We start from the raw sequence: 13368 nt of genomic DNA on the forward strand, positions 1-13368 counted from the left end.
CCTTGCTTTTACATGAGCTTTCCTTGAGACACACAATCTCACAAAGCAAGGCGTAGGTCTTAAGCTAGCGACGGTTGGAATTGTTGACGGCAAAGGAAATGGCAGTGATGATAAAATTGTTGGTTAATGTGCAAACACATTTTTGTTGAACGTAATATCATCGTGTTTGTTTAAGTGATTTTATTCGTTAAAGCGTTGACCACTGAATGCATAAATAATACCAAGAAACAACAAAACTAATTGCAGTTGACTATGGTGATAATGATATTATGCAATGAAAATAGCACTGCGCTAAAGTTGTTGTTGTTCTATTGACATTTGTAAGGATCCAGGTCGCTGCAGGAAGAGAGCTTCAGCGTGAAAATCAAATATTTTTAGCTCTTGACCGCTGCTCGGTGGCCGCCGTGATGTATTGGCAGAGTGCTCCAACCACCACACCGAAGGTCCTGGGGTCAAGTCCCTGGAAATTTTCCAGATGGACTCTAACTGATTACAAAACAGTCCCTCATCAATCTAGAGTTAATCTCAAAATACTTTCGAAAAAGTTACAAAATATTTCCAAGATAAATTTCCGAAATAAACCCGAAAATACTATTGAATCTGTCTCGAATTAGTGCCAGATTGATACCGAAAATCATCCCGAATCAGTAGTGAAATATTCCTGAAAGTTATCCTGAAAGGATTGCCCAATATTATCGAAATAATCTCGACAGGAAGAACGAAATCATCTTGAAACTATCTAGGAATTGTTCCGAATATATATATATATGTAGATATAGTACCGCAATCTTCTTGAAATGATCCTGAAAATATTCCCGAAATTATTTGAGTATAGTCCCGAAATGATCACAATAAAATTAATCCAAAGTAATTTCGAAGTAACGCAAATAATCCGGAAAACAATTCCAAATTTATCTCAAATTAGTTCATTCTTAAATAGTCCCGACAAGAGTTTGAAGGCAATCTTGAAATATTCCAAAAAGTCATTCATTTGATAGGCGTGTGATTTGTAGTCCCACCTGTCACTCTTACAAATTGGCATTTTTTTGTGTTAGTGTGACTCACTTCACCGTACATTTCACAAGCTTTGCATCGAATGAGTGAGTATTCGCCTTTGAGGGATAAAATTTCAAAAGTTTATAGTTACTCGTTAAAAAAATATTACTTAAAGTTTGGGTTCAAGACGAGTCAAAATCTCTTAGCCGTCATTACTGGATTCTCCAGGAGCGCTATTTACTCAGGTTTTTTGTGTTATCCAATATGTTAAAGTCACAGTGGTTAAAATCCGACTTACATTAATTTAAATAGTGATAGGGGGAGGATGTCAAAGAATCCATATACTAGATAAGATATCTCAGAATTTACTCACGCTATCCTGCTCGCAGATAGACCGACGAAACTCTTTTCCAGTTTTAGGAAATAATGAGATTAACATAAAAACATTTACTGACATATTGCGTTGGTACCATTCATACCATCAGGCAATTTCGTAATAATTTTTTCCAAAGCTTTCAGCGAGATTCGGAACGCCAAGTTCAACTCAACCTAACCTATATGTAAACTTGTGCTCAGTTTATATACATATTTACTAGAAGACTCGGCAGACGTTGAAGTTTTTACCTCTTATGCGGCAGTTACTCACGAACGTACGTACCAAAAACGTGTCAGCTGACACGACCTATCTTATGAGTGTGCAATGTAAACGAAAACTCACCGACGTGCAACGCCCGTACGTACGTAGCCCGGAACGTAGAAATCAAAACAATTTTGATTTTTTCCGTAAGAACGTGTTAGCTGATCGCTCTCTCACTAGACAGAGTTGCCTAGTAAACTTTTGTGCGCTAATTTTTGACCGTTTGCAGATTCATGCAAAAACACTTAAAGTTTGAAAAATTGTGAAAATAATTCGAAATAATTATGTAAAAGTGCAGATTATAAATATGTAATCTATTTATACTTATTTAATATTTATTCCGGCCTTTTACAATATCAAAAATTAAATTAGAAAAAGTTGATGTTTCCATACGCATACATGCAAAATGGTCAATGGGAACAGTGCTTATCTGTAAATAATACACACACAAATATGTTATGTACATGTACACAGACGCACATTGATTCCTACGGGCTTGAGAGTTCGGTCAAACGTGCTTCGTACGACAAACGTCCGTATGTACCGCACACGTCGGTGGGTAACTGCCGCATTACTATCTCCCCCTCTCTCGTCGTTTTCTATATCCTTTTATTCACTCCTTTCTTTGCCTTTCTATCTTTCTGCGTTTTTTCCCTCTCCGTATTTTCCCTCTCTCTTTCCTTTCCTTTCATTTCCTTTCCGTTCTTTTCTTTGCTTTTTCTTTCCTTTCTTTCCCGGAACTTTCCTCTCATTTACTTCCCTTTTTTACGAAAGAGTATTTTTCAAGAGATGTATGCGTTCTTAACCCTTTATGTTGCATTAACTTGGCAATACGCATATGATGAATTTCATTTTTCTCTCACCGTAAGAACCATCCTCGTACTTAGAGGAATATTCTAAAAAAAGAATTAGCGAATTCGGTTCAACCGTTCTCGAGTTTTGCGCTTAGCAACAAATTCAGCGACTGATGCGGCAGTTACCCACCGACGTGTGCCGTACGTACAGACGTTTGTCGTACGAAGCACGTTTGACCGAACTCTCAAGCCCGTAGAAATCAATGTGTGCGTCTGTGTACATGTACATAACATATTTGTGTGCGTATTGTTTACAGATAAGCATTGTTGCCATTGGCCATTTTGCATGTATGCTTATGGATACATCAACTTTTTCCAATTTAATTTTTGATATTGTAAAAGCCGGAATACAAATTAAATAAGTATAAATAGATTGCATATTTATAATCAGCACTTTTACATAATTATTTCGAATTATTTTCACAATTTTTTAAACTTGAATTAGGTGTTTTTGCATAAAATTGCAAACGGTCAAAAATTAGCGCACAAAAGTTTACTAGGCAACTCTGTCTAGTGAGAGAGCGATCAGCTGACACGTTCTTACGGAAAAAATCTAAATTGTTTTGATTTCTACGTTCCGGGCTACGTACGTACGGGCGTTGCACGTCGGTGAGTTTTCGTTTACATTGCACTCTCATAAGATAGATCGTGTCAGCTGACACGTTTTTGGTACGTACGTTCGTGAGTAACTGCCGCATTATTTTTTATATTATAGAGAGATATGTTTGTTTGTGTATGGTCTGTTCCATGGTTCAATTATGTACAGGTTGGCTCATCTCATCAGCTGATTTTATTTATGTCATTGCATCAGGGATGCATCTTAACGTTAAGCTAATCGTTTATCAAAAAATTTCCACCGTTTCCGTTGAAACACTTCGAAATATTACCGATAAAGAAATTATCAAGATAAATTGTATCTCGTTTTTAGCCGAAACGAAAAGCTTTCGTTAACGTTAAAAACGTTAACAAAAACGTGATACTTTATGTTTTAATTGTGCTGACAATGCTATAGCCATGGTGAAGCCGTAAGGTGGTAACAGCGAGCGGACATACACACACAAACTCCATGTAATTTGTTTGTGTAATTCGTTGGTGGTAATGTCAAAAATACTCTGAGAAATGTTCGTACTGTCAAAATTCGTGAGCAAAGTTGCAATCAGCTTGGCTAATGCTTTCACCTTTAATGACTCCGCCATCAATCAGCTTTGCCAGCATAGTTTGAAATTAATAATCAACATAAACGATTTGATTTCGTTTTGATATGGCAGAAAACGAAGCAAAATCATTTCGTTAATTTGACGTTTTTAACGTTAATAAACGAAACGAAATGAATTTGTTTCGTCTATTAACGTTAATTATCGTAACGAAATGATATCGGTTCGTTGGTTAAGCATGCCTGCATTGCATGGTCGAAAGGATTGTCAAAAGGAGATGGCAAACTCAAAATGAAACCAACACATTGGCAACATTTTACTTACACATACAAAAACTGCTAAGTTTTATGTTTCCATTCCATACCATTCGCACCAACCCCAATACACAGATTTTGACAATTTGAACAGACATATTTTGTTGCTTTACAGATGAGCCAACCTGTATATAGTTGAACCATGGGTCTGTTCAATTTTACTTTGTTTTTAAGATTTTTTTGTTCTGAGAAATTTTGTATATGAAGCGCTGAATTGAGGTATGTACATATATAATTCGCTAATGCACGAGCTTTCAATTTTCAGTAGACGTTATCAGTAAATTTTCAAACAAATCTGGTAAATAAATTTACGTTACCGCTAAAATGTATGACATTTGAACTGTCATATTTATTTCAATTTCTTTAGCTTTTCTAAAAACGAAAACGCAAAGTAATTATGAAGGGAAAAATATTGTTCAATGGGATCATTCATTTTCTAGGGCCACTTTTTACCTACTTTAGGCGGCCACCGTGGTGTGATGGTAGCGTGCTCCGCCTACCACACCGTATGCCCTGCGTTCACACCCCGGACAAAGCAACATCAAAATTTTAAAAATAAGGTTTTTCAATTAGAAGAAAGTTTTTCTAAGCTAGGTCGCCCCTCGGCACTGTTTGGCAAGCGCTCCGGGTGTATTTCTGCCATGAAAAACTCTCAGTGAAAACTCATCTGGGTTGCAGATGCCGATCGGAGTCGGCATAAAACATGTACATAGGTCCCTCCGGCCGTCTGTAGAGAAAATCAAGAGGAGCACGACGAAAATTGGAAGAGAAGCTCGGTCTAAAATCACTTCGGAGGTTATCGCGCCTTATATGTATTTATTTTTTTACAACACGAAGCAATTAGCAATTAAAATATTGCCAATAAATAAAAAATTGTAGAGGGGAAAACATTTCTTTTTTGTCTTGAACTCAGCGATTGCTTACTCATACAAACATTAATTCCCATTGGCAGTGAAAATGTACATTGGATACGCTTTTGGCCAACAAATGATGAGTTATTGCTTTTTATATTTTTTTCTTTTTTTTTCAGTTGAAGAGCTGCGACAACAACACCAAGCTATATAAGTCTATAACAATAAATGTAAATAATGCATTATGTTTACATAGCTGTTTCAACAATTTTTGCATCTGTTGCTCTGCGCACCACTTGCCCCCCATCTGTGTTTTTTTTTTAATTGGGTAAAAATGTTTCTCAGTAAATTTTTTACAACACTATTATTATTATTATTACTATTGTTTTCGTTTTTCGGTCGTGTGCTCAAAATCCCATTTCAATAAGCGTTTTTCATGTCTCAGCTGCAATGAACTGCATACCTAGGGCGGCAGTAGTGTTGGAGTAGGAGTTTGTGTTGGAGTTGTGGCTATGGATAGAAATAATGCTGATGGCTTTCGTAGATTAAAAACAAACGCAAAATCGCAACAATCACTTAACTATGTAGCAAGTAAATGCGCACTTCAATTTACTGCTTCTATTTTTGTTGTTGCCAGTTTTTCATGCAACCAATGGCCCATTCAATTGTTGTCAACAAGTGTATGTGTCGGCCACAAAAGGTGCATACAAACCAGTGGAATAATACTTACATAGATACAGACATTACATTTTCCATCAGAAGGCATACATTATTGCAATGCAAGTAGAGGGTATCAATTTTGAGGATCTGGCAACACTGTCATCAATTGTGTTGTTTTATCGGCATGCATCACCGTTCCCACAACAGCTGGGCAACAGGAAGGATCCGGGCCAATACTCGTCAAAGAGTGATCAATTCGGCAGATGTTACTTTTCAAAACCTAAAACACAGAGATTGTATACCAACAGGGTTATATTAGCTCATTGAAACTTGGTTAGGTTGGCTGATAGCTATCGGCGTAGGAAAAGTTTGCTTAGAGTACATGAAAGTTTGGTGACTTAGATGATCGCTATATATCGACGATTTGGTTTGGATTTAAAGGTCAAGGATAAAGCGAATCGATGACAACACATTATGATCTTTCATGCCCTTGTGGTAAGTGAGAGACATACCGCATGGGCCCGAATAGGAATATGACCCGTCAATACTCCAATCTCCACCATCATTCACCCCAAAACCCTAAAGCGAATTTGGCCGTTAGGAGCGCCAAGAGAGGTCAAGTCTTCATAAATTCACATAAGATGTCCTAGCCATCATAGCCCTTGGTATTTTATTCGTTGCACTATGTCCATATAAATCTTCTGCAACACGTATTTCTGTTTGATTTCTAGGCTGGCATTTCGTTGTTAATGCTGATTGCCAGTGACTTGGCTTTCAAGTCCGATTGCTGGTCATTCACTTCCGGTCGGAAATATTTCGCAAGGGGAAGTGTCCAGCGTTTGCTCAGCTGTCTCAGACGCTCATAATCTTAAAATAATTTAAAGCATTTGCAGCGACTTCAGGCACCCCTATCTCAATTTCTTTATTTCTTTATTTCAGTCTATGGCATTTAAAGCCCTTACAGACTAGATAACAATGTTAAATTAAAATTAGATAATTATTTAATAGTATAGTACATAAGTTGAGTATAGACACAATAAAACTTACATGCTATGAAGAGATTGACCAGCACATTTATCTGTTTGAAAAGATATCAGTAAGTATTGTTTTAAAAGTAAACTTAGAAAGAGCAAAATAAATAGCTGAAGAATCAGAGATGCGATTAAAGTCGGTCATAGCTCTAAGCAAAGGTGCGTTTGAGGCGTGGAGGGTTCGGAAACAATCCGTATAGAAAATAGGTATATTACGAAGAGGCCTTATAGGGATATGGAATCGGAGACTCCTGAGGAGACAAGGTGCATCAACTACACCATTAATGATGTCATAAACAAACGTGAGCGATAGGACAGTTCTTCTGCATTCCAGGGACTCTAATTTGATAAGTGAGCACCTGGATTTATAAGATGGAATCGGTTCAGAAAAGTTCATCGAGCGCAGCGCGAACCGAACAAACGCTTTCTGCACACGTTCAAGCCTAACAATATGGCATTCATGATACGGCCTCCAAATAAAACAGGCATATTCCAGCTTCGAACGAACTAGTGCAGTGAGCAATAACTTGAGGGTGTAGGGATCCGTGAGGTCTGTGCAGGAACGCCTAATAAAAGCCAGAAGTGAATACGCCTTAGCAATAGTAGAATTTATATGAGTCGTGAAAGAAAATTTCGAATCGAACACAACACCCAAGTCCTTTATCTCGTTAAGAGTTGAGAGGTGGGTACCATCGAGAGAGTAGGAAGTGGGAATGAGACCACGTGATTTAGAAAACCTTACAAGAAAGCATTTGCTAACATTTAGTGGCAAGTTATTGGCACGACACCAAACAACAACGTTATCTAAATCAGATTGTATTTTAATCACGTCGTCTGAGTTTGCGATGGTATTAAAAATCTTTAGGTCATCAGCGTATAATAGAAAATTAGAGTGCTGGAAGCAGGTGGAAATATCGTTTATAAAAATTACAAAAAGTAATGGGCCAAGTATGCTACCTTGAGGCACCCCGGAGGTGACTGTGAATGTGTTTGAAGAGTTATTGTCTATAACCACAACACAGCTACGCTGGTGGAAGTATGATTTAATCCATGATAAAAACATCGAGTGGAAGCCCACGCGAGTCAATTTAGAAATCAGGATAGAATGACTAACTTTATCAAATGCTTTTGAGAAGTCGGTGTACACAGTATCAACTTGACAACGGTCATTAAAAGAAGATATGCAAAAATCAGAGAAGATAGATAGGTTTGTTACAGTGGATCTACCGGCCATAAAACCATGCTGATTTTCAGTGATTAGAGGTTTAACAGCAAAGTACATTTTTTGTTTCACAATGTACTCGAATAATTTTGAAACCGATGATAATTTTGCAATGGGCCTATAATTCGCGACATTGTTCTTGCTACCACACTTGAAAATAGGGCTGATGAAGGTTATCTTCCACACATCAATAAATTCGCCGCACTAGAAAGATTTGTTGAAAATTAAAAGGAGGGGAAATGCCAGAGCCAAACAATTTTTCAAAAGATAAGACGATAAGCCGTCAATATCAGTATGGGTAGATGATTTAATATTCTGGATTCCATCGACCATATCTTCAATTGATAGAGTCAGCGCACCAAAGTTAATGGGACTGTCAACCACAGTGGGCAACTCCTGCGGGTCTTCCGGTGGCGTAACGAAATTGGAGCAGAAGAAGGCTGCAAAAAGATTGGCCGCTTCAGCTGTTGATGAAGCATGCTCAGAATTATAGATGACAGAGGCAGGGATACTTGAGCATCGTTTTTTGGAATTTCATAGTTACCATGAAGCCTCTTGCCTAACGCTTTGAATGATTTGGAGTAAAGCAGGTATTTTTCTTTATACGCCATTAGCTTAGTGGCCTTGAACTTTTTGTAAAACCTATTCCTGATTCCTAAGCCTCTTTAGTTTTCTAGTATACCATGGTATTCTGTAACACCGCTCATTTTCTGAGGTATATTGTTTATGCAGATTTGATTTACAACGTTTTTAAATAAGCTGAAGCATCGAGCAAGATCACATCCCCGAAACAGGGCTTCCCAATCAACGGAAGAAACTTCCTGATATATACAGTCATAATTTCCACGTCTAAATGAAAAAGTAGGATCCTCATTCAGAGTTCCAATACTTTCGAAGTTATGGAATTCTACTTCGAGGATAAGCGGAATGTGGTGCAAACCAGAGCACGACAACGGTTTCAGGCATTCGGTGACCTTACAGCTAAAATTATCATTAAGAAAGACAAGATCAAGAATTCTCGACAGTTGATTGGTGAAGCCGTTGATCTGAGAAAGACTAACACTTGAGAAACTGTCAATAAGGTAAATCTCAGAAGTGGTGTTTACATTGTTCGGAACCAATGAGTAGTTATTATCGACGTAAGACCATTCAATATTAGGTAAATTAAAGTCACCCAATATGCAAAAGTTACCACTATCACAAGAACGAACTAAATCAGTAATATTATCTACATGAGACTTATAAAGTGAGTCTAGACTAGACGGTGGAATGTATGACACACAGAAAAAATTTCAGAGATGCCGCGAACTGAGACACACAGTTGGTCGAAAAGCGAGTCTTGATCCTTCAGCTCCACAAGCGACGAGTTGATGTGCCGGCGTATGGCAATTAAAACTCCACCGCCTCTAGAGAGTCCAGTTTTGGAAAAATCGTGATCCTTGCGATAGACAGTGTACAGGTTAGAGTCAAAAACTCAGCATCAAGGAACTCAGGATTTAGCCAGGTTTCAATAAGAACGAACACGTCATAGTCCACAAGCGAACTCATATTGTACATTACGTTAGACTTAGTTCGCATTCCGGAGACATTTTGAAAGTAGACACTCAATTGCTTTTGGGTGCCATTTATGGAAATATTATCAACTCCCTGTCCTTTTGAACAGGACGGTAGACAGCTATCAAGGTATGTGCTGCTCTCACAGCACAGGTCTCTTAGTTTTTTGACGTATTGACATGCTTTTTAGAGTATACATGAACCACAGAATGAGTTGGCCAAAAGGAAGTATCCAGTACCTTATCAAAATATTTATCAGGGACCGTTATTTTGAAGGAAGATATGTCTCTCGCATATTTAAAAGTAAACTTGAAGACATTGATGCCACTATTTTCAACTCCAAGCTTAGTGCAGATATAATTAGAAATGTCTTCTTCCGATAGTGATGCATGCAACCCTGATACAAAGATCACTTTACGAGGCGGAACGGCTGTCACTTCTCTTCGAACATTCTGAAAAACAGCAGGCTGTGTTGAAATAGAGGCCAAATGATTAAGATATTGGCCCAAAATGCCAGCAGCAGTTATGCCAATGATGTTTGCAGAGTCTATTCGTCGGGACGCAGCCGGAGAGACAGGGCAGCCGTCAGTAGAAACAGCAGCAGGCCCTGCAGACGGAGCAGCAGAAATAGATTCAACCGTATTAGTAGCATGGTTAATTGACGGCGCACTACTGATCGCGGCAGTATTAGTATTGCCTGTATTTGTAGCAGCATTAATTTTAGGATCAGCGTTAACAGGTTTATTAGCAGGAGTGGTAGCCAGATGTGCAGTAGGGAGAGTGCGTGAGATACTGGGCAAAGGCGAGAATGCCAAGAAATTTCCTTGACAACACAGTGAAGCTCAAAGCCCTGATTTCTGTTTTAGTAAATAAAAAATTCTCCTCTCTTTAGCTGCATATCATCCGATTTCTGATTGGAATAGACTGCAGTGATCGAGAAACTTTATCTTGCAGCTTGCAGTGAGCTTCTCGCATAAAATCACGCCACCAATCTTTCTTTCTTAATTTGACCTAATTGTGAATCACTCAGCTAGCCTCTTTCCTCATTTAGTATCCTCATCATATTCCTTTCTTGAGGGAATGAAGGTGTTGAAGCGCAAAATAGTATATCATGGGTTAAGTTGGTAGGAATGTTCAGCCAGAGCGCTCATATCCAGAAACCTTCCACATCAAGTCCTGCTCACAGTTTACAACGGGGGTATGCTCAGTATCACATTCCGGGGCAGGAGTTCAACCAGCGTGGTTCCCAGTAGGGACACCTACATCTAGAAGAGTATGTTCTTAACTACCACCTCGGAAAGACACTGTACGAATCTAGGGGATGAGCCCCACCATTTGCCAATGGCCCTTCTGCAGCTGCTCTTTGAGTTTTCAAGACTGCTGTCTGTTCAGTACAATTTTTAGATTTACTCTTCCAGGATTTAAAAAAGCAGGTACCTTAAATCTCTTCGTAAAAAGACAGACGGAACGTCCCCTTGCGTCGTGCCTCTGCACACTCTTCTTTGAGTTGTAGTGACCCCGCGCTTGCTGCGACAGTTCTGTGGCCCCGTTTAAGGAAATTTTTAATAAATCGAAGTGCCTTCTCAGGCAAGTATTCCACATCACTAACAGGTAGGATAGCCCCTGCCTTATTGTTTCATCGTTCAGTTTGGCCTGACTTTTCTTTGGGGAGTCAATCCAGTCTTACCTGAACTGTTTCAACCACTTTCTTATGGTTTTCCTTATGCGTGTTTGATTGAGCCGACAAAAAAGATTCTGAAGCACAAAATGCTGCTGTAGCATTTTTTGACCCAGGTACCTTAGCAAACCTTGTTTTCTGTTCCCAGGTCTCTTGAAACTCCACCTACTACCTTAGAAGTAGTAGTGTCAGATAACAAGGAACTACAGGCGAGTGGCTGTCAGACGTAATATAAGTACGCCTCGGGGTGCGCACCAGCTATCTTAATCAGTGTCAGTAAACAGCCTCTTCGTTTTTTTTTATTACAATGGAGATAATTTTTATTTCAAAGTTCAAGCCCTTCTAGAAAAGCACTCTTCGATCCAATATGAATATTATTTCTGTGTTCGTGTATGTATTGACTAGTATGTACTGTTTACGCGGTGTAGGCTGTCACCTGTCCCATCTCCCTCCTTTTTTTATACGTATCTCTATGAATTTATATATATAACCCGTACTTGGTATTATATTCGACTATTGAATTGTATTATATCGAATATCTATGAATTTATATATATATCCCGTCTCTTGTATTGTATTCGATTATTGAAGTGTGTTATATTGAATTATCCCCTAAAATCAATGCATTGTATTTAGCCTTAAATTCCCTATTGGGAATCCTCATGGCCGTGTGGCAGCCTCCACCGCGCAAAATCCACCAAATCGAATTCGCCGCAAGTACAGGATGGCGCCACCTGTCAAAAAACCACCACCTTTTGTGTATATAAAAAATTTTGATCATTGTCATCAAGTTCAACCCAGTTTTGTACAATTTCCCTTTTTTTATGCAAATTAATATCTTTGCTTATTATTAATAAAAACGAGGAAATAATCAATGGTTCCGCCAAACATTACAGCCTATGAACTTTGTGCGCGTTAAATATACCATATCCAAATTTTGGAAAAGTGTTATAGTTTATATTCCATAAGCATAATTCTCTGAAAACCAAATCATCAAAGCATTTTGTCCAATAAATCCAATAGTTAGTTTGGAGTACAAAGGTATTATAATCCGCTGTCGATAAAGCGTTTGTTTCTGCAAGCTTTCCATCTTTTGGAGTGATTGAAATTACAAAAGGATTAGTGCGCGTGGTTCGAGAGGATCGTATCAAAACCTACGAGCTACAGATAAATTCGTTTCGAACGTGATTCTCAGCAGAGCTGCGTTATCATCTCCGTCTGCCCTTGGTAACAGCATCGAACATACATCTTCTTCGATCAACACAGCTTGTCACCGCAACGCACAACCGGTCATCTGCAGCAGCAGCGGTGGAACTTTTCCTAGACGCAGCAAGAACCAACGGAACCGGGTGAGTACCAACCTCTCAGTTAACTAATGGTCCTTCGTCGCCATTGACGGAACCAGCGTCTTTCAATAATATACATACATATACATATATCCGGTATATCCCCACGAATAAATTTTGGTAGCTCCCGCCAAATACTAATTTCCCCCGCCAGAATTGTATTTTCCCGCCAAAAAATACATTTTATATATATGTATATGTACATTCTCACCCCAATATACACCTGTACATAAAAGCGGTGCATTAAAAAATTTCGAGGCAAATCCCACACACTTGCACAAAGTTAGCTCATTGCCCTTTAGTACTTGAGTCCCTTGCGCTATAATTTAAATACATATCCCCACTTCTACATTGTTAGCGACACCCAGCAAAAAATTCAGCCATATTCACATAGTTTGAAATACCCAGCAGAAAATTCTGCAGGTCATCCCAACTGACCCAGACTACTCCCAATTGAGTCTAACTGGTCCTAGCCTACTACACTCTCGACCAATAGGAAAACTTATCCCTTTGGTTTTCCCGCATAAATAAACCCTCGGCAATCTCCAAAAATAACCAAAATAGCCAAAATAAAATTAAGCAAGTCCCTCTTCAGAATGGCTAGCGTAGTCGAAAGTAAATTTATATCCGAAACGGATCTCTTTTCGGATTACTGCGCTCGGTTCGGTACAACTGACATCCAAGATAACACCGAGGCATCCCTAAAGATAAAAGACAAAAATATCGATGTGTTCTGGGAAAGGCTACAGAGCGCATATGACGCTGTCGTGGAATCAGATGACAACGATCTTCCCGTCGACTTTAAGGCCTCAGCCTTCAATAAATACCGCGACTGCCTTATAGCATATGAAGACACAAAAGCAAGAATAGGCGATCAGCTCCAGCTAAGGGTACTAAGCAATCCCGTCCCCGCTACAACCACCACTCCCCAAGAAAGTTCCGGGATGCACTTCAAAGTACCCGCCTGTGACACCGAAGTCTTTTACGGGAGTTATGATCAATGGGCGTCCTTCCGTGACATGTTCACGGCGGTCTATATCAACCACCCCAAACTCTCGAGCGCCCGAAAAC

General features: G+C 39.0%; 1 protein-coding gene across 7 annotated transcripts in view; it reads right to left on the minus strand.

Annotated features, from left to right (window-relative positions):
- MESR3 (misexpression suppressor of ras 3) overlaps positions 1-13368 on the minus strand; it is a 398359-nt gene that overhangs the window by 113936 nt on the left and 271055 nt on the right. For 4 of the 7 annotated variants that reach the window (XM_067766926.1, XM_067766927.1, XM_067766928.1 and 1 more), the window contains one exon: positions 5537-5746. The exons of 2 other annotated variants lie outside the window; for them this stretch is intronic. In XM_067766926.1, the coding sequence (XP_067623027.1) occupies positions 5537-5572 (36 nt within the window). In that variant the 5' untranslated portion in view covers positions 5573-5746. Of the gene's footprint in view, positions 1-1654; positions 1674-5536; positions 5747-13368 lie in introns of those variants that run through there. One more of the 7 variants, XM_067766938.1, reaches the window with a different exon arrangement.

The sequence above is a fragment of the Eurosta solidaginis genome, chromosome 2, assembly GCF_040869045.1.
Source record: "Eurosta solidaginis isolate ZX-2024a chromosome 2, ASM4086904v1, whole genome shotgun sequence".
Lineage (NCBI taxonomy): Eukaryota > Metazoa > Arthropoda > Insecta > Diptera > Tephritidae > Eurosta > Eurosta solidaginis.